We start from the raw sequence: 27,460 nt of genomic DNA on the forward strand, positions 1-27,460 counted from the left end.
CTGTTTCTCGGACAAGGCGATCATGAAGAATAGTGCATAAAAGTATAAACATACAGATAGTATACATATTAGAGTTACATACTTCGTACATAAACACTGCTCTCAACCCTACTCAAATCTATCGGGGCCCCGCATATGCGATAAGAGAGGCTATTGCTGCACGTGGGATAAGCCCTGTTGATCCTCATTTGATGTCAAGAGTTCATTGGCCGATTGATCGACAAATCCCAATTGATCTTCAACTTCATATGAAGCAGATAATAAAGCTTGACTTTGATTCTGATCTATAGTCTCAGCCAATTCTTCATTTGACTGGATTTGTTCCACTTTGGAAGATTCATCTTGCGGAATAGCCGGCGTCCTCCTCTGTCTTCTCGATCGACGTGATCGGTCTCCCTCATCTAACAGTGTGTCCAATGCTCCATATTCTGCTGCTTCACGTTGAAGTGCTGCAAGTTCATCTTCATCATCATCAACACCGGCATCCCCTTGCGTTTGCTGCGCTTTTTCCACCTTTTCTATGTTCTCTTGCTCTATCTTGGCATCCACATCAATCTTTTCTTTTTCCAGATCGACTTCTAAGAATAACTCGTGTGGCTTCTTGAGTGGTTCAGTCATCGCTTCACTCCCTAGGATTTGCGCTTGCAATGCCCTTCTTTCTGTCTCACGTTTGGCTTGTCTTCTTGCCAATTCTGCCTGTCTTTCTTGCTCTCTGGCCTCAGCTGCGTCCCATAGAGCCGCCTTTCGTCTGATGTCATTGCCGGTTAAACGATTCTGCTCCGTCAGTAAATGTAGTTCTCCGGTCAATTGACGTACTTTGTATTCCAGATCGGTCACCCTTGCTTTTGAAAAGGCTCGAACGCTGGCCATTCCTTCTGAAAGTTGAGCTTTTAGCTGTACGTTCTCCGTATTCAACCTCTCTGACTCAACTTCAGCCTCCATGTTTGATCTAGATGCTTCATCATACAATTGCTTGAGCAAAGTAGACTGCTCCCTGGCTGATTTCTCTTCTTCTGTACTAATTGCCAATTCTCTTTTTAGTCGATCACGCTCTTCGCGTAAATCATCCAGCTCTTGCTGTTGAATAGACTTTTCTTGGGAGGCATGTTGCGTTGCAAACGATGTATGACCACTGGAGCGATCTGCAGCTAAATGCAAAGGCATCCGATAAATTACACTGAATGGCTGTCCTTGAGCATTAAACCACGGATTCGTATGGACATCTGACCGCAGATCATTCGCCCTTTGCTTTGTGGCGCGTTCTAGACGATACCCATACCCTTCTTTCTCGCTAGAGACTGCTTCCACCATCATGATTAGCCTTTCCGCCTCATCGTCTGATTCTACTACTTCGGGTCCACTTATGACTTGATCACCGTTGATCTTGCCCAACTCGAATGCCCACTGTGATTTTGTTCTAAGGTATCCATCATCTTGCGTTTCACTACCTGAGCCATTCGTCTCTTGTGATTCTTGAATTTTGATTTGCAAAAGCCGAATAATTTCAGATTTGAGAAAGCCAGGTATCGATGCAGCAGTATCCACTAATTGAGTCAAAGCAGGTATCAATATCGTCAAATTATGGTCGAACAAGGTGACAAGATCGATGGATGCCGAAGCAGGTTGGATATCCACAGGTTGCACATCTTCCGTCCGTGCCTGAGAAAGTTCCTCGATCGTGGTTGGTACTTCATTTATCTGTTCTCTCTGTGCTGCGGATCGTCTCGAACGACGAGAAGGTGGTGGCGGTGTATTTGCGACTGGGGTACCTGTATGGGATCTGCGAGAAAGAATCCGATCGGGAGCAGAAGCTTGAGAAGCATTCTTTGCCATAAGTGAACTCTCTGCTTCTTCTTGTGATTCTTTTCGGCTTCCCTTTCGTAGGATTTCCCATACTTTTGCTTCTGTCTCTTGTGGATCTCCATTTACATCAAAATCCAGTGGAATCGTTTCGAGTTCTGGTCCTTCTCCTTCTTCGAATTTCCATCCGCCGATTCGAGGTATCATCCGTGGATCTTGCACTTGAATATCACTTTGCTCCTCAGTGATAGGTGCAGTATCCACGATTAATTCTCCATCTTCATGACGAGCTCTTTTATTAGGCTCGTCTATGCCATTAAGCAACTCGATGGAATCGTCAACCGCGTGCTTTTCGACCATGATTTGCCATCTGTGTCTATCCTTCCAATCCTGATCAGTTGTGATAAGAAAAGTGTTGGTGTTGATTGAAATGATAAAAGGTGCTAGGGAGAGTGAGTGTGTATGCATTTATTCTTAAACGCGTAAGAAGTATTGCAGCAAAGTCACGCGTAACAGGCACACACACCACTTTACACGGAAGTAACACAGAAAGCCAACTCTTTCATTCACTCCATCCTCAAAGACATTCCATCATTAAGGAACATGTCTAACTTCTTCTCATTAGACGATGATGACGATGAACAACTCGCAGGCCCATCTCGACAGACTGGAGTACTTTCCAACTCCACGCCGGTAAAGAATGGCAGCGCGACAAGAAGAGCCAATCCAATTGCTGCTATGCTTTCACCACAACAAGGAGGTCACCAAAATAGTAGGAGACCAGACCTTGTTGATGACGAGGATGATCTAGAGATAGAGATGAATGGATCCTCCACAGAGAGACCTTTGGCACAACAGCGAAAAGCACCAGTCGCTATACTACGACAATCTTGGGCAAATGAGCGAGCAGCCCCAGCTTTGTTGCCATGGCAAGGAGAAGCAGTTGATGGAGTCTGTTCGCAAATCGAAGAACAAGTGAATATAATAGATTCATTAGCGGCCGATTCAGGAACAGCAGAAGAGGAACATGTAAGACTGGCTTTGGTAGAGCTAGATGTGGAAAGGGCACGATGGCTTTTACGTAGCTATCTTCGTTGTAGATTGGACAAGATTGAACAGAATGCCGCTTTTGTTTGTCAAGACCCTATCAGTCGATCCAACTTATCCGAGCTAGAGAGAGGGTATGCGGTAAAGTAGGTATTCAGTGAAGAATAGCAGGTCCTTATGCATTATACTAATCATCACCTTATTCTACAGATTCAATCAAATACGCTCTCAGCACTTTCACTCCTCGGTTCTCGACTTCCTTCCAGAAACGATGCAATCTCTAGAGGATAGGGCTGCTTCCGGTTCTAGCGGAAGAGGTGATATGGGTACGTATCTCATCATGATCATGCATGGCCAAACACTGACCTCACACTTCTCACTCCCATGATTACAGTGACAAGACCTGATCTTGATGCACCTGTCTTTGTGCACTGCTTAGAAGGATGCGGTACCTTCAGATTCCCTGGGTAAGTGAGGAAAGGTGGTGCTTCGACACAAACTAAAGCAAGCTGACCTGAATTTCCCATCCACAGTATCGAATTGCTAGTACACTTCGAGAAAGGTTCGGTGCACTTGGTTCGCTTCCGATCTGTCCAGCATTTGATCGCAACGGGTAAGATTGTTCTTTTGTGATCACTAAGACACAATTAGCACTGTATAATACAACAACATGTCCAATTAGATTAATAGAGGCTCAACCTCTGTTCATTGTATTACCAACTCCTTTTGGATTCGCTTCTGCGAAATCGTCCCAATCGTTTGCTTTTTGACGTTGTTCTTCCTCTGCTTCTTCGGCCTCTCGTGTTCCGACGCCATACCCTTCGGATCGTAGAGCCAATGTTTCTTTTGTCGTTGGTTTATCAGCAGACGCCTGTCCTCCTCCTTGGATGATGTTTCCACGTCTTTCCTCTTCTTCAAGATATTCATCGATGGTCATTGTTGGCAAGCGATGACTATGCTGGAAGACCTGAGACTGAAGTCTTCTTCGCTCGTCAAGCTGACTTTGAGCTGTACCTAGACTGCCTGCGCCACGATTGGAGTTACCTTCGCCCGGCAAGATAGTGAATGGTCTTAAGGGTTTACCTTTCTTGTCCATCAATGGACCATCGTTGGAAGAGCCCCATCGCTGATCTAAGCGCCAGTCACTATCACCTCCTTCTTGTCTTCTGCGTTCCACTTCTTGTCTTTCCTGATTTGCACGGGCTTGTGACTCTCTTTCGGCATCTGCTGGCATTGACTGGAGTAGAGTCAATTCCGTGAATGTCGAATCCAAAGCTGAGAATGACTGTAGAGCATGAAGATGGCACAACATGATCAAGTATGAACGCAAGCTTGTTGGTGTTTTTACTCCATTCTCATCCTGCTGTGATCCTCCAACAAATGCATCGTTCTTCTCCTCTTTCTCTTCGTCTCCATCCTCGTCATCTCCGCTTCTTTTTGGAAGGATCAAGAGATCGAAAGCTGTGTCAGGAACTGCAGAGGCGACTGATGATGACTTGCTCGTTTCGAGTCCGGTATTGGTTGACCGAAGTGCACCTGATGCTGAAGACTTAGCCCGAGCGGCGTTTCGGTAGGTATCCAATGCATTCACCAGAGCTCGTTCTAGCTTCATTGCTGCTATCCTTGCAGCTCTGCGTGCCGCAGCTGCTTCTGGAACGGGAGACTTGTCTGACCTGACGACCATTTCTGCCTGTGAGAAAAGCGAACGAACATACTCGCTTGATGAAGAGCGATCTAGTATGCCTAGAGAGACCAGCTGAGACAGGAAAGAACGATATGCATCTTTGCATTGCTTTAGTATATCTTTTCTTGCAGTAAAGTCCCCCGGTTTGGTACGGCTTGTGCTGAGAATGTTAGCATATACGCTTCCTAGCAAGACAGCACGCAATGACGAAGTTGGCAGGTCATCAATCGAATCATTTGAAGAAATAAGAGAGAGTGCATCAATGCGTGATCTTGCTTGTCGAATCAATGATAAGAGAGCACTGGCATGATCTGAAGCTGATGTAGATGGAATTGCTGCGTGCGAGATTCCAGATGCCTGAGCAAAGATTGCAGACAGCAGATCTGTCAATGATGATCCCGAACTTGTCGTCTCTGAAGTCATCCTGTGTGATATGATAACTTGATTGGTGGCGTGAAGAGAAGGTGTGAGAAGATGTAAGTTCATTTTAGGAATTAAAAGTGAACCTTAAATCCGTACGCACGGCCTGAAGATGGGCCACATAATAATTTCAGGTTATATACCGACCCGCTTCGGCACCATTCAAGCAATTCGTCTCCATGGAGCAGTTGGTTAGCATCGTAGAGCTGTTATTTCTACGAGCCGTTTACGGTTCAAATGATCACTACAGTGACACTCTAAGGTCCCTGGTTCGAACCCAGGTGGGGACGCATTCCTTTTTTGCCAATTTTTTTGCCCAGCTAGCGCGCCAGACCAACACTTAGGAACGTGGCCTAAGTGACTAAAATACTTCTAATCATGCGGGGCCGTTGAAGGAGAAGAATGGTGATAGGATATCCTGAGCCTGAATCTCATTTCATATTTTAACGCTAAAGCCTCCACCAAGTATGAAGTTTTAAGTTTTTCCGAAGGACACATTCGGTCTCCGTCTTTTCACTTTCTCTTTCAGAAGAAAACTTCTTCTTTTGCATGGATAGCATGTTCCTGAAGAGAAGAATTCATGAAACAATAAAGGTATAAAAAGCCAGCTCGAAAGTCCAACCTGCATTGATGAATTACATATACCCTCAAAACTCTTCCACGTTTCCATTACCGTCAATTGCTCAAGTGACAATGATGTCCTTCAAGTCACTCTTTAGCAAGACAGTCGCTGCCGTTGCTGTTTCACAAGTGGTACTTGTTGATGCATTCCGTTTACAGCCAGACAACGCTAAGCGACTAGATGCAACAGACGCCGTATTTCCAGGAGCAGGTGCTACGATTTTACAACATCCAGCAGACTGGTCAAGGAATATATTTCCGATTCCAGTTCATTCACATAACGATTATTGGCGTGATGTGCCTATCTTGGACGCTTTAGCAAACGGAGTTTATTCTATGGAAAGTGACGTTTGGTTGAATCCTGATGATAAAGAACTATATGTTGGACATGATCCGTTTGCTTTATCAAGAGAGAGAACATTTGATAAACTCACTTTAAGACCATTGAAAAAAGCGATCGATCAAGCAAATGAGGCGAATCACATTCACAGCAATTCTCCAGAAGCTAAATTTTTTGCCAACTTACAAAACCAATCTTACTCACAGATTAACACTTCATCTACTTCACGAGTTGGATTTTATAGTGCCGGTGTGGGTTTAGGTACACCTTTGCAATTGCTCATTGATATCAAAACAGACGGAAATGAAACGTTCCCTTATATTGTCAAATGTTTGCAACCTTTGGCAGATCAAGGATATTTGACAAAATACGATGCAAAAACGAACAAGACAATTCCTGGACCAATTACGATCATCGGAACGGGAAATACGCCAATCAATCAATTAATTAATCTACCTTCACCTCGATTCGTATACTTTGATTGTCCATTAGGCAAGCTCGATGCACCTTTCACGGTCAATGGAACATCGCACAGTTATGATCATACCATTTGCGGAATTGCTAGCACCAATTTGGGTTCGATTACAAATTGGAAGGGTATCGACAATGCCACCGATGATCAACGTAAGAATATCTCAGTTGCAATTGATCAAGCACATTCGTATAATATCAAGACCCGCATTTGGGATACTCGTGAGTTTTCAGGGATGCAGACATTAGTTTCGAGAGATTACTGACACACTTTGCTTACGTCTGAACCTTTTCAGCTAATTGGCCCACTTATGCACGCGACAATGTCAACAAGCTTCTACTCGAAGTGGGATCAGATTGGATCAATGCAGACGATTTGAGCGCGATCGCAAGTTTCTGAAAGAGAATGGGTATATATCCGATCGATCGATCTTTATGATGACTGTACAATGCTGATAAGTCTATCCCAAAATGGACGTGTGTGCAGCAAATCTTCATGATCTCCTTTGAACGATTGCAGGTCAACTGATAGATTGAGACCTTTAGAACGTAACAGTTTCATTCCCACTTCGTTATAGTCACTATTGAGTAGGCTATCCTCGCTGCTGTGAATGATGTGTAAGTTGGGCATGTCCGGGTTTGTTGGATGATACGATCCTGAAGGGTATAGAGGCCAACTTTCTGGTCCGGCCTTTTCCAATTCAAAGTACGGCTCCTTGGCACTGCTTAGCGAGTTAGGAGGATAAAATGCAGGTGTGGTGAAATAGTTGTAGGTTGGATATTGCTTTAGCATATCGACCAACGAGAAGATGCTCTCCTAGAAAATAGAGGTATGTCAGTATCCCGGTCACTTCAATGTTTTCGATTGCCCCACACTCACCACGCATACGAATGCTTTGATCGATTTGACGATAAAAGCTTCCAACTGTGGAAGATCGCGAATCAGATCATCGGACTTCCCATCATTTGCCTTTGTGCTATCCAGCGCCATGGCCAAGTTCATATATCCTCCGGCAGAATGTCCGACAAGGACAGTCTGATCGGTTCTATAACCCAAACTTTCTGCTTTTGCATAGACTGTTCGGATACCTTCGTAGACGTCTTCCAGATGATTCGGATGCCAGATCGTATTTGGGTTTTCTGGTGTCACATCTTTGTATCTTGTCAATCTATACTCGGGTAGAGCTACAGCTATTCCTTTTGAGGCAATATGTTGAGCCAAGTCTGAATACATTCCAACATTTTCGCTCACCCATGCGCCTCCATGGACAAAGATCAGTAAAGGTATCACACCTTTTGATGGGGTGTGATCGCGCGGTAGATATATATGCACATATTGTCGATCATTCTCTCCAAAAGAGATTGTCCTCTTCTCTGTTGAGGAGGTTATGCGTCGAAATAGCCTCTTAATCGCCTCCATGATGGTGTATCTCGGGGAAAGAGAAGAAAGTTGTTGCTAATGTCTGTGCACATTTTTAATGATTGACGCTAAAGATTCCCCACGACGCTCAGTTTAAGACACGCGGCCGCATACATTGAGATTCATTGGAATCAAGACCATCATCGTGAATTCGATCTTCACTTCAACATGCAACTATTAGATCCTTCAGCATTGCTAGAACAACTGCCAAGGCTTCTACCTTCCTCCGAATCAACGTCCGGCGAAGCAAGCGGAAGTTCATCAAGCCAATCTGGTAGCACAGTCCGTTCTCCACATGATGCACTAGCTCTATTGGTACACACAATTTTGACAAGATTGTCATTTCGGTTAACTTCCTTATCTGATGATCCATCGGACACCAGAGTACAGTCATATCCCAACAATGCACTTCCATCAAGCTGGAACGCCTCCGGACCTGGCTCCTACACATTCCGATACGCACACGAACAATCTTCATTGACTTTTCTCGTTAAGATTGTTTCTTTAGGCGCTCGCTTGCTTATTCACGCCACCGCTCTAGAGTCAAATCGAACAGAAAGCTACGAAGTGGAAACCGATCGCTTCACATCAAGAAACTACTGGCCATGGCCATCAACCACCAATGAACCTCTCGTGAACGGTTTCGTATCATCTAGTAGATTATCTGATTTCGTATTCGGTTTCCAGGTAAAGATTATTCAAAAGCTAGTACCAGGCCTACGCAAAGATGGATATGAAGAAGTATCAGAAAACGATCAAGGATCCTCAGCAGGACCATCTTCATCCTCTCAATCTCAACAACCAAGACCGGCCAGACCTCATTACCCAGAACATGACCCGGACGAAGCTTACCCATCGCCTTTGGCTCCACGACGTGATCCTCTCATAATCGGAGATCGAGACCTAGATCCACTTGGCAGAGGAGGTTTTGGTGGTCCTCCGCCCTTGTTCGGTGGAGGACCAGGCAGATTACCAGGAGGTGATGATGGAGGCGGAATGATTGTTGGACCTAATCATCCAATGTTCCGTGATCGCTTCCAACAGCCAGGCAGAATCGGTCCAGGAGGAGGTATGGTACCACCAGGAGCAAGATTTGATCCTGTCAATCCGTTTGGCGGCCCAGGACCTTTTGGTACACCAGGCCGTCCCGGTGGTAATGGACCGTTAGGGCCAGGTGGAAGAGGTCCAAGAAGGCCGAACATGGGTGATCCCGATTGGGATGATATGCCTCCACCAGGCAACAATAATGGATATGACGATATGTTCATGTAAAATACTTTCTACTGTTAATGCACAAGCTTTATACTTTTTCATTCGCTACAAGGATTTATGTCAAGAGAATTGAATACGAGAACAAATGTGAAAACAGGGTAAGAAATAGAAACAATGTACAGTCCTGTTACCAAACCATCTTCTCGTCATCTTTTTTGGTTGTTGACGATCCATATCCTATAGAAAGTCCTTTATTTGTCCACTTCAACAGTCGTTCCCGCACGCACTGTACCCCATCCAACCAAACGCCAATGTCTATCCACACGTCTGCTCAATGCAATCTTTTCACCAATTTCTGTGCAAGCAGGTGAAGTGAGGAAAATCTTTGCCAAATCTGCTTTGACTGACATCACACGACCACCGGTAGAAGTTGAACCAATGTTAACCATCAAAACTTCATTCTTTGCCAATTTTTGCACCTTTGTTTGTTTCTTGTCACCAGATGCAACACCCAACAATCTCCGTAATAAGAAGTAGTTGATCTCCAATTCAACGTAAATAAGTGGTAGCTTTCCGACTTCACCCAAAACTTGACCGACCAATCTATCAGCACGACATAGGGTAGGATCAATCTTTGTTCCCACACCGATCAAACCACCTGGAACGGCGAATTTCAAATCGTTATGCTCGGCGAATAGGGATGCAATCTTTGAGTAAATTGGCTTGCAGTGTGTCTTTCCTTCGTTATCCTTTGTGACCAATCCTGGACGAACTTCAATCTCTTGTCCTAACCGTAGAACACCGCTCAAAATCGAACCACCAGCAACACCACCCTTCAGATCAGCCACTTCAGCTCCTGGCTTATTGACGTCGAAAGAACGAATGACGATCAGTCTAGGCGAAGTGGTGAAATCTCGAACGGGAATTGGAACTCTTTTGACAATGTATTCGTTCACTGCATCGATGTTGTACTTCAATTGAGCAGAAATTGGTACGATTGGTGCTCCATCAGCCACTGTACCCTTTACGAATTTGACGATACTTTGCCAGTGTTCTTCAGCAGCATTTTCGCGAATTAGATCGACCTTGTTCTGTAAAATGATGATATCGCGTAGTTTCATAATTTCAACTGCTGCCAAATGTTCTGATGTTTGAGGTTGAGGACAAGATTCGTTTCCGGCGATCAACAAGAGTGCTGCGTCCATCACAGCTGCACCGTTTAACATGGTAGCCATCAAAATGTCGTGACCTGGACAATCAACGAAAGAGACATGTCGTAGCAATCGCATCGTTCCACCGCATCCAGATCGTTCACAAGGAGGTGTATCTTCCTTTCCAGAAGGATAGGATTTGTAGCATCCCGGTCTTGGACATTGTTCATTATCGCATTTATAAATCTTTGCATTCGCATAACCCAATTTGATGGTAATATTTCTTACCAATTCATTCTTGAAACGAACTGTTTGTACTCCAGAGATAGCTTTTACAACTGTTGATTTTCCGTGTGCCACATGTCCAATCGTACCAATGTTAATCGTTGCTTGTCTAGAAATCACTTCAGGACTCAAAGGAGAAAGTTTTGTCACATCAAGTGAAAGTGAATCCACTCCTTCTGTGATGTTGGAAACGCCATCAGCTGTACCGTTGGCAGTCGCCATCTTTTCACTTTCCGCAAATGTGATTGTTGTAGATGATGGTCAATTCAGTTGTGAGTGTCGCTCGAGTTGTGGAAGTGACTTCGCGCGAGAAGTTTTCCACCAGGCCGCTTAAAGCATTGTGAATATTTTGTCGCGCTTGCACAGTCATGAGAAAGCTTATCACTCATACACCAGCAATTATAAGCACTGAACTAGTCACGCGTGTGCGTACTCAAAAAATGATTACAAATTGGTAATACAATTTTTGTACATTATTAGAATAGAATAGCACAGTCTAAGATACAAATAAGATTAAGAATACACCGACTTGCACGTGTCGGAAGACGCACTCTATCGACCGTGATCACGGCCACCATGAACGAATGAATGCTTTCAAATTTCAGATATGAGCAGCAAATTGTGCCACACGCTTTGTTCCTTTGAATCGGAACTTGATAATTTTCTTTGCAGCTAGCTCATATATAGACTTCTTGGCCAACGCTTCGCCGCTATCGAGACTTGTCATATCCAAATCGCCTCTACTAGCTTGTGAATATGCTTTTGAACCTTCCGTACTCCACCAAGAAGATGCATCTTTCTTCAACTCCTCTATATCTTCCGAATGAGGAGCAGCAGATTTGAGCATAGAAATAAGTATACGTGCAGCAATAACCGTCGTCGGCGAAGGAGGACCAGCGTTAGGGAGTGCAGATGTGCTGATCGTGCTACCTGATGTTGCAGCTGTAGTACCGGTTACATTGCTACTTGCTGTGCTAATGTCTGGACTAGAATTGGAATCCTTAGAAAGACTGAGATTCTGCAGGATTTCAATCGTTTCTTCCACATTTGCCGATTCCGTAGAGGGAGCAGCATAGCGAAGATTATCACCAAACATTGCCCATATGTTCTCGCATATCCTCTCAAGCTCATCTGACGTCTCAATTGCAGACCCCCTCTCATCTGTGACAGTAGTATCAATGCTACTCTGGCGGGCAACTTTGGCATTCTCTTCACCTTCGCTCTCAATGCGTTTGGATGGCTGCAGTCTGATAGTCTCATCAGCCAAATCAGCAATAGGCTCAACTTGAGCGGTGATGTCCCTTGCTGGTGTGCTGTGTAGCTCTTTTGCCGGGCTCTTGTCTTTTGTTGCAGACTTTCTTGGTGAAGGTGTTGCTGCAGCTTTTGTCTTTGAGCCGACTGAGCTGCGAGGAGTTGTTCTATCTCCAATGGACGATCTTGGAGTGGGCGTTTTGGTTTGTGAAGTGGAAGCTGGTACTGTTGTCTTCTTTGGCGTCGCTTGACTGGACTTGCGAGGAGTGGTAGCAGTTTTGGAGCGTGACGGTGCCTGCTTCATTCTCTTCTTTTGTTCTTGTAGATCTTCCATCGTTTGTTCGATAGCCAAGATCTCCATTTCTTCCCTGCGTATGTCTTCTTGTATCTTATCGATATCCAGAGAGGCATTCCCATCGCCAGATTTGGAAACACGCCCGCCAGAAGTGAAAAGGCCTGGATTAGTTTGGACTTTAGCGATCAAAGCATCATTCTCGGCAACACTGTTATCCAATTCACGTATAGTTCTCTGTAGGTCAGCATGCTTTTTCAGCAATGTTTTTATGTGCTTTCGAGCTCGAGGGACGCTGTGGTAATTATCTGTCAGCTTTTGAGCAGCTTTGAGTAGTGTACGTGCATCAAACTCTACCAAACCACGAGCTTCTGCATCTTTTGCTGCTTTTCGTAATGGTGTTGGTGGATTGAATGCTTTCGGTTCGGGTAATCTTGGAGCTACATTGATTTCCGGTGCTGACACGGCCGCTTTGGCATGATCGTCTCGTGACCTTGATGATGGTCCTGCAACATTTGAACCTCCTGCATCACCGGTTCGGGGAGGATACCAGAATAGATTTGCCTCAAATTGATCGGCATCTCTAATGAAATCAAGTACGTCCAATTTGTGCGTATTTAAGATGGCAGATGTAAAGGGACGGGATGACGATCTTGATGGTTTGTTGTGTATACGTGAGATAGCGTCTAGAGTAGCACTGAGTGTTGTAAGATGCGTCTCCATGGCCATCTTAACCGGTATATCCTATCAAGAATGGTTGTGAGAGTGAACAACAGAAGCAACAATTCCAACGCGAATGAATGCGTGTGCTTTTAACGCGTGTTTGTGTGTTGGTCTCCACCCTGTGCTTAAAGAATAAGCATACGCTAATAGAATCTCATTCCGGCATGAATATGACATCCGTCCAAACATTCATTGCATTGATCTGTTCTCAGCTTCCATCAATGATCCGGGTATGTCGATCGCATCTCAACAAAAAACTTCTATTCAAAATGATAAGAGCACACCATCCTCCTCAAGAATGGCAAGTCGACCGGATAGCCCTTCATACGATCCAAAAGGTTCTTTAATCTTACGAATCAAACGAAAGCGTGGCGTTGATCCCATTACAGCATTACGCATCGAAACATTACGATCAGAAGAAGAAAGAGAATCAAAAGAATCGGATGCATCATTGATAGGTACAAGCCCTGAAGATGTAACGCAAGCAAGGCCAAAACGTAGATTGACAGATCGAGGTGTTTTTCGATTGGCTGAAACGGTGTCGCTATCCTCCTTTGATAATTTGGAAAAGACAAAGCAGCTTGAAAACCGTATTGCACAGCTAAAGAAGCCGAGCACCGGACCTGAAAAGGATGAATTGAAAGAGAAAGATGACTCGCAGAAAAAGGAAAACAAAGATGAGACTACAACACCTAAGACTTCAAAGTCCTCAACTTCTAGTCCAAATCCAGCACAGCTCCGATTCAAAGTCGTACACTCTTCCTCTTCCAAAACTTCAAGGAGATCGTTATATGATGCATTAAAAGCAAACAATAGCTCTAGTAGTCTTCGTCTGAAGAAGAGACACCTCAAGACAAGTGCTAGGGCAGATCGACCTCCAGAAATTTTGAGTAGTCGACCTACACCATACTCTCGAAGACCACGTTACATTGATGCTGTAGTGGAAGGAAGTCCATTAGGAAGAGATGTCAATGGTAAAGGTGCACGCAAACAGCAGACTCAGGTCGATAGCGAGATGGACTCTTTAGATCGCCGGTTTGCAGGCCTATTGGGAGATTACCTCAAAGGACAAGACCTTGAACCGCCAAAAGATATACTTGACGCAGCTGCTGATGCTGAATTCCAGCAACCAAAAGACTCGGAAGAGAATAGCTCTGATGAGGATGATTATGTGTACGACATCTACTATCGAGAGAAGGAGGCATCATTTACTTCAAACTTGGCAGCTAGTGCTGCTCATATTGGTCTACAGCCATCCGAGGTTGCAGGTCATGAGCGACAGCCGTCCTACAACAATATGACTTCCTCTACAGCAAGTCTCAGTGCTCAAACCGGCCCAGTGGTCGCACCTGAAGCGATGGCAACCCTTGTTGGCTTGACAGAGCGTGATTTCTTTGGGGAAGAAGATGAAGATACAATCGAACAAGGCAGTCGTCTTATTTCTGAGGAAATGCTAGACAGTGATGATCCTTACGAGGAAGGCGAAGATGAAGATAGCAATGACGAAGACTTTTATCGAAACGATTATCCAGAGCAGGAGGCAGAGGAGGAGGAAGATATGGAAGCATCAGGTTGGGGATGGGCAGGTCCTAGACGTCATCGTAATAGCGACAGCGATGATGAAAGTGAAGAGGAAGAAGAAGATGATTTCTAGAGGTGTATATGATGAATTTTGCAACCAGTGTATTTTACAATCATTTAATGTTTTGTTGGATGTCTATGAAACGGTCATGCTCCAGCCTGATTGAGAATTTGGCGGATATTCTTTGCGGTGTATCCTTTATGGGTTGGGGCCATATCGTCATTGCTTGCTACGGCTTGAGCAACCTCATTTGAAAGTTCACCTTTACCAACCACAAACTCTTTTGCATCGAAACGACTATAATCACCGCCCACATTTTCTCTAATTGCTTGAATGCGTGCTTCCTTTGCTTCTTTGGCTATCGAGATGGTTTTCTCATCGGCGTTATCGCCTACATTCCTTCCAACTAGTTTAACAGGCTCCGCACCTTGACTGATGCCCGATCGTGCAACAGGGGTGGGATCTTTTCGTCCGCCTTGTACGAGTGTAAAGTTTGAAGTGCCTTTAAGAGACAAAAGTCTGTTTGCCTCTTTCAAAGGATGCCATGTCTTTGGTGTATTTTGTTTTGTAAGATTTTCTTTTAAAGAAGCAAGATCGACTTTTGGTAATGCATAAGGTACTCGAGTGTATGGTACTGCGGCCTTATTTCCACTTTCCCAATTCGTTATTGGCTTTACTTGGGTTTGTATTCTTGCCATTGGTGCTCCATCATCAACGGGTTGCACGTCACCTGTTTTTCTGAATAATCTAGACCTTGTTCGTCTGTTAGTTGTGGCTGAACGATCTCCGCCTGTCTGTCTTTTCCCTCTGAAGTCTGCAGATTTCCTTACTCTGGACTCTGATGCAGGCTGTTGTCCGTCTTGACTTCTTGCTTCTCTTTGCTGACCACCTTCATGTCTTGGTCCTTTTTGCTCACCACCTTCACTTTTTGGTCCTTTTTGCTGACCGGCAATCGCACGTCGAAGGGCGGCAGCGAAATCAGCATTGAGCTTTTGAGATGCGGCAGCAGCATCTTCTTCCATCAAACGAGCACCAGAAGTGAAACACCGTACTTGCTTCGAGGTTCCTGCGATCATGGGCTTTGCATGAAGCAAATAGCTTGAAGATTGCCTTAGGATCGACATCTTTCTGTATATTGTATAATGGTGATGGTCGTCTGCTCGGTTGTAAGGTAAGAAGAAATCGATTAGCGCGCCGGCACATTTGAAATTTTTACTGGGCTTAATAAGATCCCGTGCCAGTGTGTGTGTGCCCTTCACAAGCATACAAGCACATCCAAGAACAAAGGGAAGTTCTTGTGATTAGCGGCATTTTAAGCTTTTACCCCGTTATTTCAACAAAGGATCAATTTATTTCGATCATCTATTGCTTCCTTTTTGCTTCCTTTTTGACGATGACCATCTCAAATCGGCAAAGATGAGCTCGTCAATATTCAGCTTGATCGATTGGCATGTACCTGTACCGATATTCACACCTACATGGACAATATCAACCTCAGCTCGACTTACATTCATTTATGTTGGGAGTTTGTACGTTTCCACGGCAACCCGTATCGGTCAAGCTAAGTCCAAAGATGGTGTCCTATTAAACAAAGATGATGCAGTAGTAGTCAAAAGTAGACTTAGAGTCGCATCGGTGGTCTCTTTGGTAGCTCTTGGGTCCACTTCAGAAATGATACGCAGGACAGCTTATCCAACTCAATCTATCTTTTTCGGTACTTTGGCATCTTTACGATTGATCGGGATCCCTCTGCCAATCCCTAGCTTTTTACACAACAACAGCTTGCCGTTTCAACCATCTTTGGTAGAGTACTCTTCGCAACATATCATCCCTGCCATCACGCTTCCGCTATTGCTCACTTCGACACTATTCGCAGGCCCTCTGCTGGCAGCAGGTCTCGATGGAACACTACTTGGTCAACGTCACACACCTTCGCTAAAAGCAGCTCTCAAAGAAAAATTGGGAAACGTTTGGGGCATAAGGAATTATCTGATCGGACCTTTAACGGAAGAAATCGTTTTTAGAGGATGCATCGTATCGCTGCATGCTCTAGCAGATTTACCAAAAAGCATCTTAATCTTTGCAACACCTCTATACTTTGGAGTTGCTCATCTACATCACGCATACGAAGGTTACGTCAAAGGAGGCAGAACTAGATCGGCATTAAAGCGTGCATGTTTGATTTCTACAATACAATTTGCCTATACTTCCATGTTTGGTTGGTATGCAAACTTTTTATTCCTACGCACAAATACTTTATTGGCTCCACTTGTCAGCCATATATTCTGCAATATTATGGGCTTACCTGATCCAATCGAAGCTGTTCGCATTCATCCTCATCGTAAATGGTCGATCTATGGCGCATACGTGGCGGGAATCGTTGGTTTCGCACTTTCCATCATGCCCTTCACCAAGCCTAGCTTGTTTGGTGGCTCGTGGTATTGGCAGTAGAATGTCTTGTAGTGCTCTATACCTCTCTGCAATTAATTGCTTGTACTTTCTTTGAATTGCTTTGTTCTCACTTTGTCTGTTTGACCGAAAGGATGTACTTCATATCATCAATCGCATCACGTAATCGAACAGAGTCACGCAATAACCTCTTTGCTTGAATTTGCTCTTCAAGAGAAGAATCTTCCCATTTCTTCAACAATTCAACTTTCTCGCCCGGTCTTCGTGTCTTTGTCTTTGATAGATTATCCAGAACAAGTTGTGCCCGCTCACGAGCTTCGTCTAGCCAAGCAATCGTTTGACCTTGTTTCTGTTGTGCGCTGCTTCCAAGACCAACAGTTGACAAAAGAGCGTTAACCGAACGTGCTCCTGCACCTTTGGATGTCTGTAAACCATGCATCGTTTCTCCGACATGCACACATGCCAGTCCGTCATGGTACGTGATCCAAAGCTGGTGTAATTGTGCGCCAGAATCATCCTTATCAGGTCCAGCAATGGCTGATCTACCCATTTCAACCCGTGTAAGGCGTAAAGCACTTGCCTGATACTGCAGAGCTCGTTCCAATGCGTTACGATCTGATGGCTGTGCGTTGAAGGCAGAGAGAGCAAGTAAAGAAGAGATCAAAGAACGTGTAAGACCAGGAGAAGGCAGTGTGTCGACAGGTGCACTGGCATCTGATTCAGATGAAGCCGCAGATTTTGTTTGAAGAGTACCTTTAGCCTCTTGCACTTCAACAGGTGTACGTGACAGCATACCAGTACCACCGGCCAGAATCTCGTTCTTGATAAGATCCTTTCGACTTCCGCCTGGTTCTTGTGCATTTTGCTCTTCGATAGCACCACCGCCGGCCAAAGAGATTGCGCGATTTAGCCATCCTTCAGCTTCCGAACGATTGCCGACAAGTTCATGCAATTGTCCAACTTTGGTAGCCAGTCGGACTAGCCTATCCGATCTGACAACTGGCTGCCCGGAAATATGTCCTTCTTCTTTCATGCTCTTGTTGGTAGCATCCAATCCTGCCAAAGCGTCATACAAGCGTGTATATCCAGCCAATGCTCCCCGAAGTGCCCCGGGAGTTCCCAGTCGTTCACGAATGGAGGCTAATCTGTATTCCAACATGACTGCAGTCTTATCAATCGATTGGTTTGGTAGTGCGAGACCGGAGGTTGAGGCTGATCCTGCACGTAGAGCAGCGATATCGGGTAGTCGAATCCCTTTCTCTTCTGCTGTCTCTAGTGCTGCCCTCAAGAGTGCTTCTGATGAGTTGAGACCTTCTTCAACATGGAATTGTGTCGCAGATGAAGCTTGACTCATGTATCCCACCTCTGGCATACCTGCTCCTCCTGCTACATAATTCGAAGGTTTCACACCACCACCCCAAAATGTGGCGATCCATGCTGCACGTAATTGATGTCTTCCTCTGATTCCAAGTCGGGAATCTGTTCCTTTCTTGTTCTTTCCTACCCATTCATCTTCCCCGTAATCGTGTTTCCATCCCCATTTGTCGTCATCCTTTCGTGAATTGACACTTTCTCCATCTTCTAAAACTCCACTTCCAAGTTGTAATTTTGGCATAGCAACATGTTCGATATATTGATGCGTTCCTTCAAATCCAGCCACTCCGATAACAGCTATACCTGTAGCACCGAAAACAATAATTCTTGCAATACGTGAAATTGTCATTATGAATTCTTTGAATGGTGCACCAAACGTATTGACCACTTGACTTTGATTTGGCATTGTAGAGTACGATCTCTGTGAAGAAGAAGCAGCGTATGCCCTGTTCGGCACAGATCGAACTGCTGATAAGGAAGCTGAAGCAATTGGCGATTGCCATCGACCATTCCTTAGTTGCCTTACTGTCATCCTGGTTTTCTGTGATTGCATTTTGGATAGTATGCGGAAGTGGTAATGAAAGAAGGCATGGATCCCAGAATATTCATATGATAGCGTAATTTTGAATACGCTCAAGCCAAGTGTGGCCAAAAATACGAATCACGTGCACTATAATTTATGGAATGACTTTGAATTTTAAACTTTCAGGCGTGTTGGCCCCGTACCTTCCTAACCAACTCCATCACCATCCCCATTTAACGACAAAGTAACCAGCTGTGAATCTTCATACACTGGCCAAGGCGCCCTCGTAGCCCGTTGATATACCATTTTCCAGTATGCCACGACCGAATTATTACGATGAGGTAGAATTGGAAGATATGTCGTACGACGAAGAGCGGGATCTTTTTCATTATCCATGCCCTTGTGGAGATCGATTCGAAATCACAAGAATACAATTGAAAGATGCAGAAGATGTGGCAAGGTGTCCAAGTTGCAGTTTGATCATTCGTGTCGTCTTTGATCCGGTGAGTGAAAGAATGAGACTCTTTTCTAGATATAATCTAGGCAAGGTGTGCTGACCCCTCTCCTTCCCATTACTTACTCTTTCAGCTCGATTTCGAGGAAGATGATGACGTCGCGCCAGCTTCTCAGATTGCGACATCCGCCACACCTGTTGCTCAAGCAGCATAAGCTCGACATATACACCCATACGCTCACATTCGCAAAACGCCACTCTGCCTGGGCACTCAACTGTATTCTATCATTTGTATTCTTAATTCAGCATTCAATCGATTCGGATTTTTCTAAAGGTATGCTATACCATTAAGGACGTATACACATAGAGGATGAAATGATTAAGCGGGGTAGAAACCACCTTTATCGCTCTTCTTTCCTGTTCGGCCTTGTGCGACCAAATCTTCCAATAATTTGCTCTCTTGAACGATATCAGCGCTGATTTCACCGGTCGATACACGAGATTCTCTCCATCCCTTAGAAATGTGTGATAAAGTGTCAAGACCAACAAAGTCGGCCAATTGGATTGGTCCCATTGGGTCTGTAAAAAGGGGAAAAAGAGATCAGTACTTTGAACTATATCATCAATAAACCACATTCATACTCACGTCCTGCACCAAGTTTCATGGCAATATCAACATCTTCTGCAGTTGCTTCTCCACGTTCGACGAGTCTGATAGCTTCGAGCAAGTAAGGGACCAATAAACGATTAACGATGAAACCTGGTGCATCAGTGCATGCAACAGGTTGTTTCTTCATCTTGCGGGCGACGTTCATCAAAGTTTCAAATGTTTCTTCGCTTGTTTGATCAGTTTTGATGATTTCGACTAATTTCATTTGTGGAACAGGGTTGAAAGCGTGGAAGCCACCAAATCTGTCAGGTCTATTGGATGATTGTGCGACATCTTTTACGCTTAAACTACTTGTGTTTGTTGTAAAGATGCATGAATCGGGTGCTTTTGAATCGAGGAATTTGAAAAGATCTTGTTTTATTTTGATGTTTTCAATGATTGCTTCGATTACTAAATCACTCGATTTAACAGCTTGAGCTGCATCAGTTGTAGTTTGAACTTTATCAACGATTGATTTAACAAATTGTTCTTGTGCTTCTGCAGATTGATCTGCCATTTTCTTTTTTGCGATTCGGGTTAAACTTTTTTGCATGATTGATTTTCCCTTTACCAATGCATCTTCCGTTACATCTGCTAAAGTGACATTGTAATTACCTTCATGTGCCAATACTTGTGCGATACCACTTCCCATCAAACCACCTCCAAAAACGGTCACATTTTCTACTTCTTTTTGACGTAAAGCAGAAGTGGAGAATGCTCTTAAGCTTGGACCTGCCAAGACAGAAGATGCCGCCTTTGAAGCTGAACGTAAAGCAGGTCTTGCTAATTGACTTGTCATCATTTTGAATATGAGTATCGGTGTGATGGTTAGGATGACAGAGTGTTACACGTTCTTCTTGTGTATATTATTCCCGCGAATGAACCTCTGCTTTGATTGAGCGGAGGATTCGGATGAATTGTGCATAAGAAGAGCCGGTTATATACGCGGCGCATAAGGAGAGAGACAGACAGGCTCATGCCCGAGATAGCGCGCTTTCAACATTGAACATTTTTGTGCCTTACTAAACCGAAACAATCAATATTACAGCAGTTACAATACACTTCTTTTAGGATTAATTTGACTTAACATCTCCTTTTAAGGCAATGAGAATATTTTAAGATGAGGAAATTATTTTCTTAAGAAACATTGATGGTTTGATCCTCTTCTTCTTCTTATACTCCAAAGACATAGGAAGCTGACCGCCTTTTTCAACTTGACCGAGGCCGACTTTCAATTACAAAGCCTAGCCGGGCATAAGTTAAAAAGGTGGAGCGTGAGAACACAAAAACGCGTTAAAGTCTCAAGTCGAAGAAGCCCGGCTTCCGTTTAAATGAAATTTTAAAGTAAAGGAAAGTGTTATTGTATTTATTGACTTAACCATGTCATCCGTCACTCAATAGGCACAAACCCAATGACATCCTGAAAGCAGAAGTGGCTTGAAGACCATCAAAGTGTGAAGATCAGAGAATTGCTCGGATGAGACAGATTCCGCTACAATGGTACGAACAAAGCATCGTTGGCTATTAGTGCATCTACAATTCGAAGATGAATCCGAAAATGGGCTAGAAAGCACTTCAAAAGGGGGCTTACAATCTGGTCAAAGTACACCTAGTTCGACAAACAATACACCTATGCAATTGCGGCTATTACGTGCCATACGGGATTCAATCCAGCATTCATTCGGTGATGTAGGTTCAGGTGCTTTGGGCGGAGCAATCGCAGTACGATATTATTCGCCCACAACTCATAATGCGATCGTACGTTGTTCACGTTTAGGTATGAATGAAGTTTGGGCAGCAATCACACTTTGTGATTCAATTCAAGGCAAACGGGTACGTATGGTCGTCAAACATTGCGGTGGAACGATTCGTAAAGTTCAACAAGCAACGATACGTGCAGATCGAAAACAAATCGAACGATTAAACTTGAAACGCAAATTGTTGGCGCAGAAAGCAGCTTCTATCACGCTTGCAAACCTGCAATCTACACAATCTGCAGAGGATCAGAAACCAGTCATACTCGATCAAACTGCCAAAGACGCACTGGAGCAAAGTAGGCGAGAAATCGAAGCGATCGAACAATGAGAGACAATTCATGCTGTAATTTTAGTCTGTACTATAATCAAAGTCACCATTATACCGTTCAAAACAAAAAGTATTTATATTCCGTATAGATTGCTCAGGTATCATATTGACAGAAAAAGGGTATACACAATGAAAAGTAGGTAATCGCGAAAAATTATTATGAGCGTTCATTATCATCTCGTTCCGTATCATCTCCGTCTTCTGTTTCGGGTTCTTCATATTCTTCCTTGATTTCAGGAGTTGCTTGTGTTTGAGATCTGCTAGGTGCAACAGAGGAGCCAGTAATACCTGTCCCGAGAGAGGTTGCACCGAATGAACGAACAGAAGATGCACGTGAGGTAGATGATCCACCAATCGTACTTTGACCCCTTCCGAACGGAGTATTATCATCACCATCTTCTTCTTTCACCGTTCGTCTTCGCAAAGCTGCAATTCTGGCCAAGTCTGGATCATCCGCTGCAATGCCTCCTGCGAGAGGGTCTGTCTCACCAGATTCACCCTCTTCTTCTCCTACATCTTCCCAACCAGCACTTGTTTCGCTCGCATGCACATCAGTCTCCTCCTCCGTTTCTTCATCCAATCGTCCAAGCACACGTCTACCTTGCGTAAGTTCAAGATCATCCAAAGCGCCCGTTGCAGGTTGATCGACAGCAGTCATCCTGCGTCCTTCCAATTCATCTCGTAACATTTCTGCTCTTCGTTGTTCATAGAATTCTTGTGTATCTCTGGCTTGTAAGCTTGCTAATGATTGTCTTTGTGCGCTGCTCAAATTACTGCTTTCTGCTAATCTACTCTGCTGTCTTCTTTGTTCTGCATCACTTTCTGGAGTCGGTGTCTCGCTTTCGTATCCTTCCTCGCCTGCGCTTGGTCTGGGCGTAGAATCGAAATCGGTACTTGTACCACCATATCTGCCGGTAAAGTTGTCCTCGATTTCCAGAGAAGGTTGTGTCAAAGAAGAAGTGTAGAATGCGGCGATTGCCCAGAGTGTAAGTGCTGAGATCAACTCGAATCCCATGAAGAGACTTGTGAATAAGATGAAGGAGGCCAAAGGATGGTGATACATAAAGTATCGCAAGCCGGTCAAATGCGCATCAAATCTTAAACTTGCACTGTGAGTTTGCAATTCACCACGACTTCGATATCCCTCGTACGATGATGCAGCTTTCAGAATTCCTCCTGTCTCTGGCAAGACACCTCCAACGCCATGTCCACCTCCATAGACCCAGTACTTATTTGCATCTGCTCTTCCGACAGTGATGTGTGCGCTCACCACACCTGCTGGGACGGTGGCAGCGAAAGGATGAGATGCTCGTGCCGGTTCCAGGACTGCTCGACTGAGAAGAGGAATCGTCATCAACTGAACCGGAGGGGACGATGTTGGCAGAATGAATGCGGGCGCATTTCTAGTGAATTGGAACATTAGGTTATTCATTGCTCGAATCGGTCCTGGCTCGTGAACAATTATCCATGGCTTGCTGATATGATGAACGGAAGAATTTTGTGCAGATCGAAGATCCAAAGCAATCATAAAGTTGCCGAGGTCCAAATTAGCAGCGCTCAAAGGAACGATCAGATCCAGGCTCACATCATATTCTTGATCTTCAGCAAATACACCGATTGCAGAGTTTAGCCCATGCAGAGATATATCTGCGAATGGAGGTCGATCATATCCGTATTGCAACCACACCGTTCGAGTAAGGCCGATATCAGGGACCCAAGCACGATAAAATCCTACGTAGCCTGCGATTGCCAACCCTAGAGCTGTCCAAAACAAGGCAGACAAAACGCTGAGTCGCAAGATGATACGATGTGTACGCGGATTGATTGCCATTTCCAGCACGAATCGAAAGAGAGCCAAGAGTGGATCGACTACCAAATAAGATAGCACTTGAGAAGGCCATTGATTTGGAGGAGGTAAACGTTCTAATGCTTCTGTGAATGCTTGTGGGATTAGTGGTGGTTGAGAAATTCGAGGTGATGGAGGTGCTTGACGGCCACTTGCACCTGCTCCACCTCGATAAGGTCGAACATCAGCCGCTGATCCATACCTCTGTCCGGCTGACGAAGAAGAAGCATAATAAGGACCACCTCCCGTCTGTCTTTGTGACATGATCGGTGGTTGTGATTGTGATGATGATGGGATAGAAAGAGGACAACACTCCACCAAAAGTAAAGTGTTGGTTTTAAGTTGAAACTTTACGCGTTTGTGAAAGCTACTCCGTGGAATGCGGCGTGGGGTGTAAAGAAGGGTGAGAAACTTTAAAGCTTACGTCGCACAGGCCATTGACAGCAAATTAGGGCAAGCGCTTGTGCAATTCTTCTTTTTTATCGTGATCACACCAACACCTCAACATCATCGTCAATAGCCAATACTTGTTGTCAGAGCATCACAAATACAGCTGGGAGAACGAGCATACAATACAGTCAACAAAATGATCACAGACGTACAATTAGCCGCATTGAGCAATTGGCTGGGAAGTATTGGAATGGTTTTGATCGTGGTATATCATGTGCGTATGAGGTGATGAATATTGACATATAGACAGTACTCTGATGCTTTGTTTCTCCACCTTCAGCTATTCGCTGTCAATGCTAGAAGAGCAGAAGCAAGAAGAGCAAACGTAGCCTTGCGCGCACGATGATGAATGGCAGGTCCTCTTTATCGTAACTCAAAATTACACCACACCAGACACACACAATTGTACAAGTATGCTACACATAAAAGAATCCATAGTGATGCAGAGAGCATGACAGCTTCTGTACACTTTTGTTTCAATTCAACATCTGTCCGAGTCGAATCTTAAAGCGATTAGATTGGTATGAGCACTATAGCTTCGTACGGTCTTCTCTTGGCATGGTGTTCCTTTTATGTCTCAACTCAAACATACACTATGAAGGATGGATTGAATCCTTGTATGATGTGTTTCCCCACATTAAGATGATTGTTGAACAATGAGTCTAAATGTGGTTTCTCGAATATACAATGAGCGACTGCTTATGTAAGATTCCACGTTCTCCCTTTTTTCATGATTTCATGATGAGTTAAATCGGGAAGAAAGATGCTTGTTTGTAGCGAGGGACTGGGGTGCGTGTTATGTCATGGGGCTCACCTCTGTCTGCAGGGTGGCAGCATTCACGGGCAGGATTGTAGAGCGCGTCGGCCAAAGCGGACGGTACCCCGTGTTAAAGCTCGGGCAAATAAAGGACAAGAGAACCGGAAGCATACACAAGCGAAAGAGGCATTGTGCCCGGCTCTCTCATGAGTCCCTAACAAACGAGAAGAGGATTAAGATTTGTAATCTTCCATTCTTACCATCATATCCCCCTCTTGGAACATCTTCATCAACATGCGTTCTCCAGCTCCAATCGTTCGTAATGCTTTACGTTCAGCCTCTTTACGTCAAAGTGGCATGAGAGGTATGACTGTGGCACGATCAATGACAGCTGCCACAAATGTCGCCTCAAAATCAACTGCACCAAGCACAACATCATTCGTTGGTGCGCCTAGAGCATTCTCCAGCTCTGCTCAATCTTCTGCCGAATTCGAAAGTCCTTTCGGTGTAAACTCATTGGCAAAACTAACAGAAGAAGAGGAAATGTTACGTGAATCAGTTCGCAAATTTGCCGAAGAAGTGATTCAACCTCGTGTTGAAGCAATGGATGAAGCAGAGAAAATGGATAAAGAAATCATCAATGGCTTATTCGAACAAGGTTTGATGGGTATCGAAACAAGTGAAGAACATAACGGTGCAGGATGTAGTTTCACAGCCGCAATCATTGTTATTGAAGAATTGGCAAAAGTTGACCCCTCCGTTTCAGTTCTTTGTGATGTTCATAATACTTTGGTCGATACCGTTTTGCGTAAATATGCTTCAAAGGAATTGCAAGACAAATATCTGCCTAAACTCTCAACTGATATGTTGGGCTGCTTCTGTCTTTCAGAACCCGCTTCAGGATCTGATGCATTTGCCATGAAATCTTCTTACAAGAAGAATGACGACGGTTCATTCACTATTGACGCACAGAAGATGTGGATCACAAACAGTGAAGACGCAGACTTTTTCATCTTATTTGCTCAAGGAGATCCTTCAAAGGGTTACAAGGGTATTTCAGCATTTGCAATCACGCGTGATATGGGTGTAGAAATCGCAAAGAAGGAAAAGAAGTTGGGTATCAAGGCATCCTCAACTTGCACTGTACAATTTGACGGAATTCAAGTCCCAAAAGAGAACTTGATCGGAGAAGAAGGGAAAGGATACAAGATTGCCATTGAAATCTTGAACGAAGGAAGAGTTGGAATTGGTGCACAAATGGTTGGTTTAGCACAAGGTGCGTTTAACAAAGCGATCAAATATGCATACGAACGTAAACAATTCGGTAAACCCGTTGCATCGTTCCAAGGAATGCAATTCCAATTCGCAGAAGCTGCAATGAAGATCGAAGCTGCACGTACAATGGTTTATAACGCCGCCCGTCTCAAAGAAGAAGGTCGTCCGTTCACCAAAGAAGCAGCAATGGCTAAATTGTATGCTTCTGAAGTTGCTCAATCCGTTTCTGGAAGTGCGATCGAATGGTGTGGTGGAATGGGTTTCACACGTGAGACTGGAATTGAGAAATATTGGCGTGACAGTAAGATTGGTGCAATTTATGAAGGTACTTCAAACATTCAAAGACAAACGATTGCCAAACTTGTAGAAGCAGAGATGGGTCTCAAGAACTGAAGCGGTCTTGAATGACAAAATTCCTAAATTAGACATTTTCCCTTTTTCATCAATTTGTACCCCTTTCATGGATAATGCTATTCTATTCCAGATATTCATGTGTGTGTTGTACATTATTCTTCCCTTTGACCTCTTGCATAAGCTTTAAAGAAGGTGGAGCGTACCATAGGTGTTTCCAATTTGTTTTCCACAAATCCCATTCTGTTGTACAGTACTTTGCCGGGTGGATCAGCTAGCAGGGATAATTGTGCATTTGGAGCATGTTTATCCGTATGTTCGACCAAAGCACGCATAATTTTTGATCCTAGTCCTTTCCTTTGATGATGCGGTAGTGTACAAATATCAACAACGACACAAAAGATTGCACCATCACCAATTATTCTACCCATGGAAACTGCTTCTCCGTTTTGTTTCGTTCGTATCGTAACGCCAAACCAGGTATTTTTTAAAGAGGTCTCATTATCTGGCCTTGGCGGTGGTGTTAATCCGGCTTGTTTGCGAAGATTAAAATGTTCTTCTGGTGATGGTACTTTTTCCTCTAAAATGTATTCGTCATCTATTGATTGTTTTGACATCCTTTTTTTTGTTTGATTGCTTTATCCGTTTCAATGATCGTTGGGAAAGGATTGAAAAAGCTGAGTTGACTCGATTGATGAAAGTGTATGCAGCACTAGCGCCATTGTTGCATTGCATTTGCACACACAACGGATTCTTACGCTCTTTTCCCGAACGAGAGTGTCAGCCACTTTGTGCCATGTTAAGTAGATTGATGGAAATGAGAATATCGATAGCTCCTCGCTCAGATACAGTGATTGTTGAGGAACGGTATCGTGGACTGGAATGTCCATACTGCAAAAAGTGTTATAGCAGCAGATGGAATGAAAAAGATGAAATGATGTGTCCAAGGAAAAGCATCTTTATACTCTTTCACACCTTTGACAATACT

The 27,460-nt window shown here is 44.2% G+C and overlaps 18 protein-coding genes across 18 annotated transcripts; 8 read left to right on the top strand and 10 right to left on the bottom strand.

Annotated features, from left to right (window-relative positions):
* Nucleotides 1-31: 31 nt before the first annotated feature.
* On the bottom strand, nucleotides 32-2,231 carry FA14DRAFT_171931 (uncharacterized protein). Its single transcript, XM_025500360.1, has one exon. It carries the CDS (start codon nucleotides 2,158-2,160, stop codon nucleotides 151-153), a length of 2,010 nt encoding a protein of 669 aa, XP_025355570.1. The 5' UTR covers nucleotides 2,161-2,231; the 3' UTR covers nucleotides 32-150.
* Nucleotides 2,232-2,287: 56 nt separating this feature from the next.
* FA14DRAFT_160492 (Sld5-domain-containing protein) lies at nucleotides 2,288-3,625 on the top strand. Its single transcript, XM_025498703.1, has 4 exons — nucleotides 2,288-2,993; nucleotides 3,058-3,173; nucleotides 3,242-3,314; nucleotides 3,381-3,625. Exons 1-4 carry the CDS (start codon nucleotides 2,404-2,406, stop codon nucleotides 3,478-3,480), a joined length of 879 nt encoding a protein of 292 aa, XP_025355571.1. The 5' UTR covers nucleotides 2,288-2,403; the 3' UTR covers nucleotides 3,481-3,625.
* On the bottom strand, nucleotides 3,542-5,132 carry FA14DRAFT_164246 (TAP42-domain-containing protein; the record flags this gene model as incomplete). Its single annotated transcript, XM_025499871.1, has 2 exons — nucleotides 3,542-4,914; nucleotides 5,111-5,132. 2 exons carry the CDS (start codon nucleotides 5,130-5,132, stop codon nucleotides 3,542-3,544), a joined length of 1,395 nt encoding a protein of 464 aa, XP_025355572.1.
* A 515-nt stretch (nucleotides 5,133-5,647) lies between these two features.
* On the top strand, nucleotides 5,648-6,783 carry FA14DRAFT_178646 (uncharacterized protein; the record flags this gene model as incomplete). The annotated part of the gene is made up of 2 exons (XM_025500863.1): nucleotides 5,648-6,605; nucleotides 6,680-6,783. 2 exons carry the CDS (start codon nucleotides 5,648-5,650, stop codon nucleotides 6,781-6,783), a joined length of 1,062 nt encoding a protein of 353 aa, XP_025355573.1.
* Nucleotides 6,784-6,816: 33 nt separating this feature from the next.
* FA14DRAFT_171935 (alpha/beta-hydrolase) lies at nucleotides 6,817-7,808 on the bottom strand (the record flags this gene model as incomplete). Its single annotated transcript, XM_025500361.1, has 2 exons — nucleotides 7,264-7,808; nucleotides 6,817-7,200 (listed from the first exon to the last, which is right to left on the bottom strand). Exons 1-2 carry the CDS (start codon nucleotides 7,801-7,803, stop codon nucleotides 6,817-6,819), a joined length of 924 nt encoding a protein of 307 aa, XP_025355574.1. The 5' UTR covers nucleotides 7,804-7,808.
* Nucleotides 7,809-7,945: 137 nt separating this feature from the next.
* On the top strand, nucleotides 7,946-9,212 carry FA14DRAFT_171936 (uncharacterized protein). Its single transcript, XM_025500362.1, has one exon. The coding sequence runs from the start codon at nucleotides 7,972-7,974 to the stop codon at nucleotides 9,073-9,075; it is 1,104 nt and encodes a 367-aa protein (XP_025355575.1). The 5' UTR covers nucleotides 7,946-7,971; the 3' UTR covers nucleotides 9,076-9,212.
* A 5-nt stretch (nucleotides 9,213-9,217) lies between these two features.
* FA14DRAFT_145019 (putative translation initiation factor eIF2 gamma chain) lies at nucleotides 9,218-10,806 on the bottom strand. The gene has a single exon (XM_025497262.1). The coding sequence runs from the start codon at nucleotides 10,671-10,673 to the stop codon at nucleotides 9,267-9,269; it is 1,407 nt and encodes a 468-aa protein (XP_025355576.1). The 5' UTR covers nucleotides 10,674-10,806; the 3' UTR covers nucleotides 9,218-9,266.
* A 113-nt stretch (nucleotides 10,807-10,919) lies between these two features.
* Nucleotides 10,920-12,754, bottom strand: FA14DRAFT_160494 (uncharacterized protein). Its single transcript, XM_025498704.1, has one exon. The coding sequence runs from the start codon at nucleotides 12,721-12,723 to the stop codon at nucleotides 11,053-11,055; it is 1,671 nt and encodes a 556-aa protein (XP_025355577.1). The 5' UTR covers nucleotides 12,724-12,754; the 3' UTR covers nucleotides 10,920-11,052.
* Nucleotides 12,755-12,900: 146 nt separating this feature from the next.
* On the top strand, nucleotides 12,901-14,454 carry FA14DRAFT_160495 (uncharacterized protein). Its single transcript, XM_025498705.1, has one exon. It carries the CDS (start codon nucleotides 12,950-12,952, stop codon nucleotides 14,369-14,371), a length of 1,422 nt encoding a protein of 473 aa, XP_025355578.1. The 5' UTR covers nucleotides 12,901-12,949; the 3' UTR covers nucleotides 14,372-14,454.
* On the bottom strand, nucleotides 14,409-15,561 carry FA14DRAFT_39565 (uncharacterized protein). Its single transcript, XM_025502291.1, has one exon. The coding sequence runs from the start codon at nucleotides 15,421-15,423 to the stop codon at nucleotides 14,446-14,448; it is 978 nt and encodes a 325-aa protein (XP_025355579.1). The 5' UTR covers nucleotides 15,424-15,561; the 3' UTR covers nucleotides 14,409-14,445.
* Nucleotides 15,562-15,636: 75 nt separating this feature from the next.
* Nucleotides 15,637-16,966, top strand: FA14DRAFT_160497 (Abi-domain-containing protein). The gene has a single exon (XM_025498706.1). It carries the CDS (start codon nucleotides 15,716-15,718, stop codon nucleotides 16,748-16,750), a length of 1,035 nt encoding a protein of 344 aa, XP_025355580.1. The 5' UTR covers nucleotides 15,637-15,715; the 3' UTR covers nucleotides 16,751-16,966.
* On the bottom strand, nucleotides 16,437-18,649 carry FA14DRAFT_160498 (uncharacterized protein). Its single transcript, XM_025498707.1, has one exon. It carries the CDS (start codon nucleotides 18,633-18,635, stop codon nucleotides 16,818-16,820), a length of 1,818 nt encoding a protein of 605 aa, XP_025355581.1. The 5' UTR covers nucleotides 18,636-18,649; the 3' UTR covers nucleotides 16,437-16,817.
* Nucleotides 18,650-18,919: 270 nt separating this feature from the next.
* FA14DRAFT_189265 (zf-CSL-domain-containing protein) lies at nucleotides 18,920-19,274 on the top strand (the record flags this gene model as incomplete). The annotated part of the gene is made up of 2 exons (XM_025501711.1): nucleotides 18,920-19,108; nucleotides 19,194-19,274. 2 exons carry the CDS (start codon nucleotides 18,920-18,922, stop codon nucleotides 19,272-19,274), a joined length of 270 nt encoding a protein of 89 aa, XP_025355582.1.
* Nucleotides 19,275-19,358: 84 nt separating this feature from the next.
* Nucleotides 19,359-20,600, bottom strand: FA14DRAFT_145029 (uncharacterized protein). The gene is made up of 2 exons (XM_025497263.1): nucleotides 19,706-20,600; nucleotides 19,359-19,638 (listed from the first exon to the last, which is right to left on the bottom strand). The coding sequence occupies exons 1-2, from the start codon at nucleotides 20,508-20,510 to the stop codon at nucleotides 19,439-19,441; spliced, it is 1,005 nt and encodes a 334-aa protein (XP_025355583.1). The 5' UTR covers nucleotides 20,511-20,600; the 3' UTR covers nucleotides 19,359-19,438.
* Nucleotides 20,601-21,349: 749 nt separating this feature from the next.
* On the top strand, nucleotides 21,350-21,622 carry FA14DRAFT_115895 (uncharacterized protein; the record flags this gene model as incomplete). The annotated part of the gene is made up of 1 exon (XM_025496138.1): nucleotides 21,350-21,622. A coding segment is annotated over one exon (273 nt), but the record flags the coding sequence as incomplete, so codon positions are not given.
* A 234-nt stretch (nucleotides 21,623-21,856) lies between these two features.
* On the bottom strand, nucleotides 21,857-23,996 carry FA14DRAFT_160500 (uncharacterized protein). The gene has a single exon (XM_025498708.1). The coding sequence runs from the start codon at nucleotides 23,901-23,903 to the stop codon at nucleotides 21,951-21,953; it is 1,953 nt and encodes a 650-aa protein (XP_025355585.1). The 5' UTR covers nucleotides 23,904-23,996; the 3' UTR covers nucleotides 21,857-21,950.
* A 1,216-nt stretch (nucleotides 23,997-25,212) lies between these two features.
* On the top strand, nucleotides 25,213-26,514 carry FA14DRAFT_164271 (acyl-CoA dehydrogenase NM domain-like protein; the record flags this gene model as incomplete). Its single annotated transcript, XM_025499872.1, has 1 exon — nucleotides 25,213-26,514. The coding sequence occupies one exon, from the start codon at nucleotides 25,213-25,215 to the stop codon at nucleotides 26,512-26,514; it is 1,302 nt and encodes a 433-aa protein (XP_025355586.1).
* A 113-nt stretch (nucleotides 26,515-26,627) lies between these two features.
* Nucleotides 26,628-27,089, bottom strand: FA14DRAFT_189271 (putative acetyltransferase; the record flags this gene model as incomplete). Its single annotated transcript, XM_025501712.1, has 1 exon — nucleotides 26,628-27,089. One exon carries the CDS (start codon nucleotides 27,087-27,089, stop codon nucleotides 26,628-26,630), a length of 462 nt encoding a protein of 153 aa, XP_025355587.1.
* Nucleotides 27,090-27,460: the final 371 nt, after the last annotated feature.

This window comes from Meira miltonrushii, assembly GCF_003144205.1.
Source record: "Meira miltonrushii strain MCA 3882 unplaced genomic scaffold FA14scaffold_2, whole genome shotgun sequence".
Classification (NCBI taxonomy): Eukaryota; Fungi; Basidiomycota; class Exobasidiomycetes; order Exobasidiales; family Brachybasidiaceae; genus Meira; species Meira miltonrushii.

Excerpts from the sequence above, each read along its gene's own strand:
- FA14DRAFT_145029 (XM_025497263.1), bottom strand. The coding sequence starts at position 20,510 with ATGATGACAAGTCAATTAGCAAGACCTGCTTTACGTTCAGCTTCAAAG. Across the intron at positions 19,639-19,705 it reads CATGAAACTTGGTGCAGGAC|ACCCAATGGGACCAATCCAA; the intron begins GTGAGTATGAAT and ends CCCTTTTTACAG.
- FA14DRAFT_39565 (XM_025502291.1), bottom strand. The coding sequence starts at position 15,423 with ATGTCGATCCTAAGGCAATCTTCAAGCTATTTGCTTCATGCAAAGCCC.
- FA14DRAFT_160498 (XM_025498707.1), bottom strand. The coding sequence starts at position 18,635 with ATGCAATCACAGAAAACCAGGATGACAGTAAGGCAACTAAGGAATGGT.
- FA14DRAFT_171936 (XM_025500362.1), top strand. The coding sequence starts at position 7,972 with ATGCAACTATTAGATCCTTCAGCATTGCTAGAACAACTGCCAAGGCTT.
- FA14DRAFT_160492 (XM_025498703.1), top strand. The coding sequence starts at position 2,404 with ATGTCTAACTTCTTCTCATTAGACGATGATGACGATGAACAACTCGCA. Across the intron at positions 3,174-3,241 it reads TAGCGGAAGAGGTGATATGG|TGACAAGACCTGATCTTGAT; the intron begins GTACGTATCTCA and ends CCATGATTACAG. Across the intron at positions 3,315-3,380 it reads GGTACCTTCAGATTCCCTGG|TATCGAATTGCTAGTACACT; the intron begins GTAAGTGAGGAA and ends TCCCATCCACAG.
- FA14DRAFT_160495 (XM_025498705.1), top strand. The coding sequence starts at position 12,950 with ATGTCGATCGCATCTCAACAAAAAACTTCTATTCAAAATGATAAGAGC.
- FA14DRAFT_145019 (XM_025497262.1), bottom strand. The coding sequence starts at position 10,673 with ATGGCGACTGCCAACGGTACAGCTGATGGCGTTTCCAACATCACAGAA.
- FA14DRAFT_160494 (XM_025498704.1), bottom strand. The coding sequence starts at position 12,723 with ATGGCCATGGAGACGCATCTTACAACACTCAGTGCTACTCTAGACGCT.
- FA14DRAFT_171931 (XM_025500360.1), bottom strand. The coding sequence starts at position 2,160 with ATGGTCGAAAAGCACGCGGTTGACGATTCCATCGAGTTGCTTAATGGC.
- FA14DRAFT_160500 (XM_025498708.1), bottom strand. The coding sequence starts at position 23,903 with ATGTCACAAAGACAGACGGGAGGTGGTCCTTATTATGCTTCTTCTTCG.
- FA14DRAFT_160497 (XM_025498706.1), top strand. The coding sequence starts at position 15,716 with ATGAGCTCGTCAATATTCAGCTTGATCGATTGGCATGTACCTGTACCG.